General features: G+C 52.3%; 1 protein-coding gene across 1 annotated transcript in view; it reads left to right on the forward strand.

Moving 5' to 3' along the window:
• Fhad1 (forkhead associated phosphopeptide binding domain 1) overlaps window positions 1-8,235 on the forward strand; it is a 123,133-nt gene that overhangs the window by 95,766 nt on the left and 19,132 nt on the right. The window contains exons 24-26 of the mRNA XM_026781790.1: window positions 706-812; window positions 2,642-2,801; window positions 3,109-3,226. Coding sequence (XP_026637591.1) covers window positions 706-812; window positions 2,642-2,801; window positions 3,109-3,226 — 385 coding nt within the window. The remainder of the gene's footprint in view (window positions 1-705; window positions 813-2,641; window positions 2,802-3,108; window positions 3,227-8,235) is intronic.

Below are 8,235 nucleotides of genomic sequence, written 5' to 3' on the forward strand. Positions count from 1 at the left end.
TGTGTGTGTGAGAGAGAAAAGAGCCCAGGCCCCCAAAACCTCTGAGCTTGCTAGAGAGTGACAAGTGACAGGCCTCAATCCTGCCTTCTAGTGTACCACACCCAGCTCCCCCGTACTCCCTCAAAAGCACAACCCAGCTTCCTTTTACTTCCACCCCTTTTGCAGGCTTACTTGCTGCGGTCCCTAACGAGGGCCTGTCCTGTGGAACAGCCCTCCAGTGAGAAGAGCAACTCTCGTGGTGTCAACCGCACTATGTACACTCTTACCATTCCAGCATCTCCTTCCTTGTCCCGTCCCCAGTGCCCAGGAGCCCAGCATGCCAGTGAACAAACAGAAAGCCCTCATTGTCTCCCCCTCTTCTCTCCATCCTCACGGAAGTCCTGAATACCCTCCCCCATGGTCTTCCACCCTCTTTCCACAAAACCAACTGGCCTGTCAATCAGTGTTGACAGGTCCCATGCAGGACCCCACAGTGGACCTCCGCCCAGCCCAACCTGACCCTTTGTTCTTTCTCAAAGTGTGCTAAGTGCATCAAGACGGTTCTTTTTACGTATTTAAAGACTGCCTGTCCCCTGGCTGGGCTGGGGTCCTGAGGTCCATCCCTGGGCATTTTGAACCTTTTCTCTGGTCCTCCTTTCCAGCCGCCATCAGGAGTCGCCAGGGACGTGAGGGCAGCTGACTCTTGTTGTTGTTGTTTAATTGCAGAGATGACTTACTGACTGCTCAGAAGGAAATCCTGTCTCAGCAGGAGATCATCATGAGGCTAAGGACAGATCTCAGTGAAGCCCACGGCCGCATGTCAGACCTGAGAGGTAGGTATGAGTTCCTGGGTCACCCGACACCCCGACCCTCTCAGGAAGGAAGTGAAGGCAGAGTCAGCAGCCTTGGTCTCAAAGCCTCTCCTGGACCTGCTTTCCTGCGTGCCTGCAGCCCCTGTCACCCGGGAAACCACACACACTCGGTGGACCTTGAGCGTCAATATTGTCTTTAACTGCAAAGCATTCTTAACCCCTGGGAGGGCAGTAGTGAGGGTCCCCCACCCCGCCCGGTCCCACACTGGGACTGGGCCCTTTGCAGGAGCCTGGGTGCAATATGAAGGGACCTTACAAGCCTTCTATTCATCATGCAAAAAGATCACACACCTCCTTCCTCACAGGCCACCAATCCAGGGTAGGTGTTGTAGAAATCCATTCTACCAATAGTTTTAGCATGCCGGCTTTAAGGGGTGGCTTCTTGCCTTCAGGTGTGAACTCTTACAGACAAAAAGCCATGCCCTAAAGCCAACACCCCAAAGCTATTGGTGGAATGAATTTCCACAACAGGTAAGGGAGAGAAAGCCAGGTGTCTCACACCCTCCTGCGTGGACACACAGCCTGGCTCAGTCCCTCCCACTCCTTACGTTTCTCCTTCCTTCCTCTTGCTTCTCAGGGCCTCCTTCTCCTCCCCATCCCCAGCCTGTGGCAGGACAAAAAGTCCAGGCAGATAGGAGTCAAGAGGTAGCAAAACTAGATTCCAGGAGCAGAAGGTGGGAAAAGGGAGAGAAGAAGGGATGGAGGGAGAGAGGAGAGAGGACAGTAGACTGTCTCTCCCATCCCCAGCCTCTGGCATCCCCCAACCCTCAGGCCTATTTGCTCCCTGACACCATTCCCATGGCTTTCCGATAGGAAGGAGAGTAATAACACAGGATACAGTGAGTCAGAACCCAAGTCCAGAACCTGGTCACCATTAGGTCCTCAACTTTAGACAAGACTCTACCTCTCTGAGGCTCAGTGTCTGAACCTGTGAAATGAAGGTGCCACCAGTAACCTGCCATGGAAGATTTAAGGCCATGCAAAGGTTTTAGTGTGGGTTCTCCCAGCAGCGGACCCTAAGACTGGAACTCCACTACGTAACCCCAGTAACCTCAGTAAATGCCAGCAGTGAAACAGAGCATGAGCCAGAGGAAAAGAAAATGAAGTGCAGCAGCTGTCCATCAGGAGGGCACCAAGGTACCCAGAACTAATTCAGCCAGAGAGAGCTAGGAGCAGGGACAGCTGTCTGTGCCAGCTGCGGATGGAACACTGTTGTACCTGGCAGGCACGTAGGCCAGAAGATTCCAGGGGCCGAGAAGACCCCTGGGCAAAAAGATACAGAGGCAGCTGGGTGTGTGGAGCCTCCAGGAGGCCCCAGGTTCAAGTCCCAGCTCTAAATGACAGTGAGGTTGGTATCACACGCCTGTGATCCCAGCACTGAGGAGGTGGAGTCGGGAAGATTAGAAGTTTGAGGTCATTGTTGACTATATAAAGAGCTGGAGACCAGCCTGGGATAGATAAGACCCTGTCTGAAAACAAAAGAATAAACAAAAAGCCTCAGAAGTAGGTAGCTGAACACTGGCCAGAATGCCCTAAAAGATCAGGGGGACATGGTCAGGGCCCTCACAGCAGCTGCTGGTGTAATTACTAGAGTGAGGCAAAAGCAGGGGGCTTCCTGTGCCACCCAACATCCCATGCTGAGGCTCTGGCAGAGCTCCTAGGCGGCACCCGAGCCCCCAAGAACCCTGGGGCAGATCTGCCTCACGGATCCATCCCATAGGGCTGTCAAATAGGCCAGGACAGAGATCAGAGGTGGAAAATGGCTCACCACTCCACATCTGTCATCACAGGGGAGCTAAGTGAGAAGCAGAAGATGGAGCTGGAGCGACACGTGGCCCTGGTGCAGCAGCAGAACAACGAGCTGAGCATGCTCAAAGTGAAGGTGGCACAGACAAGCGGCCTGGTGGAGAAGAAAGACAGGGAACTGAAGGTCCTCAGGGAGGCGCTCAGGTGTGGCAAGGGCCCCTGTGGCATGACCAACCCAAGGTGCCTGGCACAGAGAGAGAGCTCTGCAGACTGTGGTAGAATCTGATGGGTGAAGGAGTGGTGGTGTTTCGTTGCTTCAGAGACCCATTAACTAAAACAGGGCTGTGCTGTGTGCTGGACCAGACGTTCTCCTGGGCGGCAGGGCTCAGCTTAAATGCAGGAAGTCTGAAAGAATTCAGTCACCTATGAAAATAGCTTTTACCTCCAGGTCACGGAGGGATGCAAAGGTCCCCGAGTTTTCTGACACCCTCAATGTCCCTCTCTACCCCAGGGCTTCCCACAGACCCCACCTGAGCACGGAGCAGAAGCCGAGGAATCCGACCCCCAAGTGTGACATCTCCCTGCAGATAGAACCAGTGCACCAGGATACATTCTCCAGTCTCCAAGAGGTCAGTGTCTGGAGCTGGGGCTCCAGGCAGGACTGGGTTGGTGACAACCAAAGGCCCAAGGGTTAATAGCTCCTAAAAGTAGTGCTCATTCACATGGAATGGCAAAGTCAGACAGAGTGCTGCCCCATGGTCACAGTCTCCATGGTTACACTATCAACAACGGAGACAGGGCCAGCAGCTCTCTCTTCTGAAGCCGCCATGTCTTCCTACAATCTCGAACTGTAGTACTGGTTGTGTAGTGGTCGGCTATCCGCCTTGGAACAAGTTGGGCCTGGGCTTGAATGCCAGCCCCTCCACGCATAGAAAGTCTGTGCCCGTGGGGAAATCACAGCACCCCAGTTCTCACCTTTGAGAATAAGAGTCCCACTTCAAAGGGTGGTTGGAATACGTTTTATTTATGCACACCCACAAACACATCTGGTAGAAAAATTTCTGTTAATTTTTCAATTTGTTCTTTTCGCTCGTGTGTGTGTGTGTGTGTGTGTGTGTGTGTGTGTGTGTGTGTGTGTGCGCGCGCGCGCGCACGCATGTATGATATGCACATGCAGATACCGAAGGAGGACACTAGCTGTAAGCTATCTGGCCCAAACTGTCTTATCACCCTGAGATAGGGTCCCTTGCCGGGTTGTGTACCACTTTATTTTTCCTGCAGGGCTGGTAAGTAAACCACAGTGTTCTCCTATTTCTGTACCCCCCCACCGTCCCCATCAGCTTTGGGGTTACAAGTGCATGCAGCCATGCTTAGCTCTTTAAATGGGTGCTGGGTACCTGAACTCAGTTCCCCAATGCTTCCCAGTAAGCCATCTCCCCTGCTCGGAGACATTGTTTGATGGCCTCTCCTCAGCCAAGTCTGTAAAAGTCCGTGTTGTTTGTTTAAGTGGCTGCTTGGAATTCCATTTTCTGTCAGTTTTTTCCACTCAGTCCCCGGATGATGGAGAGTTCAGCTGTGTCTCCCTCAAGCTGGTGCTGTAGTTAGTGTAAGCTGCCCCTATGTAGAACTCACGCCTGGCTGTGAACCTGCTGGGGCCAAGGGGCTTCCTAAACTGTGTGGCACAGAACCAAATGACCTTCCCAGAGAACCGTGCAGTATATGACCGGCGTACAGCCCCCACACACATTCCATGACAGTCCCTTGATAAGGTCTCCCTCTGTGACTGCCCAGGAGTCCCAGATGCTCATCCAATGGGAAGCATGTCTGAGTGAGAACAGCCTCCATCAGATGGTCCCCGAAGCTGATGCTCACACTCTGCCCCACGCCTGGTGCCATCGCGATCTCCATCTTTCCTAGTGGGCTGACTGTGGGGAGCAGTGGTTCCTCGAGGCTTCCAATTCCTAGAGTCCAGTCCAGAACAACCTTTTCTTTCCACTTTGAGAAACCAGAGAATGAGTCATCTGCCAAAGAAACAAGGCCAAATATGTCAACAAAGACATTACCCCTGCCAGACAGCAGCGAGCCCAGGCTTCAGGCAGCCAGGATGAAAGCGTTTGAGGTCCAGCCAGCTGTCCCTGGCACTGAGTGCCCTTCAGAGCACTTTAATAGAAAAGGGCTCCGGTTGCTCAGGGCAACCAGGAGGAGGAGTGCAATGGCCCAGGTGGCTGGAAACTCAGCTGGGCGGCAGAAAATATCCATCACTCCCATCGGAATCCTGAGCCCTAGAAGCAGGCTCTGACCCACGGCCACTACTGAGCACTTGCCGTGAATCAGGCCTTGTGCTAGACAGGAAAAAGTTCACAGGTGCCCTACACATAATCACCCCCCCCACACACACACACGCCCCACATGTGTTCCGTGAGGAGACCTGTTGAATGGTGACTTTTAGTGTCTGTCTTCAAGCTGAGTAATGGGAGAGGGAGGATGCAAAATCAAAGGCAAAAAAGCATCCCTTCTTGGAACAGGGGTCCTCGCCCAGGCTACTTCCTGTTTCCGAAGCCAGAGAGGGTCAGAGGGCTCAAGAGTTGTGTGAGAAAGAATCCGTGTCCTCTCTCAGTAAGAGAGTTCCCAGAGGAGCCTGAGGAGAGGTCATATGGTGATGGTGCTTCCTCTCCCAGCGCGTGGAAGCCTAGGGGAGCCTGGCCTGGCTGCTGAGCCTTTCCGTGGGCCCCAATGCAGCATCTCCCGCTTCTGTCCAGAAGGAGGGAGCCTTCAGGTGACTCATTCCAGGGGAAACAGATGCCCTCAGGCAGATGATTGAGACCCATGCAGAACCAAGCCCTGAGGTGGTACAGCTTTGGAGCAATACACCAGACCAGTTAGGTCCCCTGACCCACCCGGCAGTACCAGCACTATCAGAAGCTGGGGAAGGTGGCTCACTCCTTCCAGACTGTGCACACTGTCAGCGCATGCTCAGGCCAGGGAGGACCATGGTCTCCACTGGAGGGAGGCGTGCTTTGCCCTTCTGGAGCCTGTGTGTGGGAAGGGAGGAAACAGCAAGAAAGTAGCAGTATAGGGCAAACCATCCTAGGGATGGGGGCGGGACAAGCAGCTTAAGGAGCCCTTAGGGCAGGACTTGAGACAGTCCTAGTTAGTTCCCTCTCGCTGTGATAAAGACTCCGACCAAAAACAGCTTAGGGAGGAAAGGGCTCATTATCTTCCAGCTTACAGTTCATTGCGGAGGAAGTCAGGGCGCACACTCAAGGCAGGACCCTGGGGGCTGGGAGTGAAGCTGAGACCGTGGAGGAGTGCTGTTTACTGGCTTGCTTTTCCTGGCTCGCTCACCCTGCTTTCTTTAATTTTTTATTTATTTATGTATTTATTTTTATTTTATGGACATTGGTGTTTTGCCTGCAGGTTATGTCCGTATGAGTGTATCAAATCCCCCTGAAACAGGAGTTGTAGACAGCTGGGAGCTGCCATGTGGGTGCTGGGAATTAAACTCGGGTCCTCTGGAAGAGCAGCTGGTGCTCTTAACTGCTGAGCCATCTCTCCAGCCCATCACCCTGCTTTCTTATCCAGCCCACGACCACCTGCCCAGGGGTAGCGCTACCCACAATGGACTGAGTCCTCCCACATCAATCTGCCCAATCTGATAGAGACATTTTCTCAACTGAAGTTCCCTCTTCCCAGTGAGGCCCGGTGACAAAAACAAAACAAAACAAAAACCCTGACCAGAACAATAGATGCGAGCATCATAAGAAACAGGTTCTCTCAGAGCTGGTGGTGAGAGGCCCCCACAGGGGGAAATTTAGAGCAGAGCCAAAAGGAAGAAACAGTGTGTCAGAAATGTCAAGGGGAGGGGAGCCCCTTAAAGGAGGCTGTGGGCCTTGAACCCCCCCTACACACACACACACACACACACACACACACACACACACACACACACGGAGACAATGTAACTAGCAGGGAGCCTGGGACCCATCATCCTCTTGGCCTTAAGGAAGCAACGAGAGTCAGCAGAGGAAGAGCAAATGCTTCTCTTTCCCTGGCCTCTGCTCTGTCTGTGGGTGTCTCTCGCTGATGCTAGAGTGTGTGTGATGCTGAACCGTGCATCATCCGTCTGGTGCACAGAGTTCAGATCCACGGGAGGGCTCATCTTGGGTCTTTGATGGAGGTGCCTGGCATAGCATCTAGCACAGGGGAAGGGGAGGGAGGGCAATGAATATGAATGAGAATCTGGGTAGCTGGTGATGGATTGATAGACACATGCGTATACATCTACAAACAGAGACAGGGCTGGGTGTGTAGCTCAGTTTGTAGGGTGCTTGTGGGGCACACAAAGCCTTGTGCTCACCCCTTAGTACCACACAAACTGAGCACAGCGGCACACACCTGAAATCCCAGCACTCAGGAGGTGGAGATAAGAGGGTCAGGAGTTCAAGGTCATACATAGAACCATGTACATATGTATGCATATGGCTACATAGACAGTTTGAGGGCAACCTGGGCTATGTGAGATCCTGTCTCAAAGGAAAATTTAAAAAGGAAAAACCTTTTTTTAAAAAAAAACGAATAGAGACAGAGATGCCTAGCTATATAAAATTTTCATAATTTCAGTTCACCTCATGCTATATATTTGTCTTCAGTATCTATCTCTGTATTCTAAAATGAACCAAAAGTTGCTATTTTAAAAATAGTTATAAAAAAGAGATCGTTGGTTTTTTTCCCTTTCTTGACAGTTTGGCTGAGGCCTCCCCCTAGCAACTGTCAAACAACAGAAATCCGCTCTCAGCACCCCATCCCAGCCCCCCCACTTAATTATCCGCTTATCAATTGTCCATGCCCACTATGTCTTCCCTATGTATTCCCCCCCACACACTGTCTGTCCCCCCATCCTGGGGTACAAAACCCAGGACAGCGGAGACCTGCCAGTGCCACTCACTGACGGAGCCGCAGAGCCTAGCGCGAGCCTAGCAGCCTGAGGTACGCACAGAGTGAATGAATGATCCACTGGAGAACAGAGACAGGGTCTCGGGTAACCCATCCTGGCCTTGAACTCACTCTGTAGCCAGGAAGGACTACTGGGATCACAGGCGAGTGCCGCTTCACCCAGTCTATACAGTGCTGGGGATGGAGCTCTGGGTTTTGTGTACGTTCAATAAGCACTCTGCCTTCCTGGGGAGCATGACCTTCAATGACCTTCCTTGTCTGTGCCCTGAGGAAGCCTCAGTCTAGTCTCTACAGGTCCCATGGGACCCACATGAGGCCAGCAGCTACCATACTGCGTGAGGCAGGCATGGAACGTTCTGTTGAACCTGCCACAGGATCTAGAGATCCTGGAGTCTCAGAGACAGGTCTCTCCAGACCAGCCAAGTCCAGGCTGTACAGTACCCCCAAGCAGACAGGAGAAAACCATCCTTGTTACACACATGCACACACACACACACACAATTTTAAAAGTATTAAAAATAATTTTTTTTTAAAAAGTTACTATTCGGGTGCACACCTTTAATCCCAGCACTCAGAAAGGCAGAGGCAGGTGGATCTCTGTAAGTTTGAGGCCAGCCTGGTCTACATAGTAAGTTCCAGGACAGCCAGAGATACACAAAGAAACCCTGTCTCGGGGGGGGGGGTT

The sequence above is a fragment of the Microtus ochrogaster genome, chromosome 10 (assembly GCF_000317375.1).
Source record: "Microtus ochrogaster isolate Prairie Vole_2 chromosome 10, MicOch1.0, whole genome shotgun sequence".
NCBI lineage: Eukaryota > Metazoa > Chordata > Mammalia > Rodentia > Cricetidae > Microtus > Microtus ochrogaster.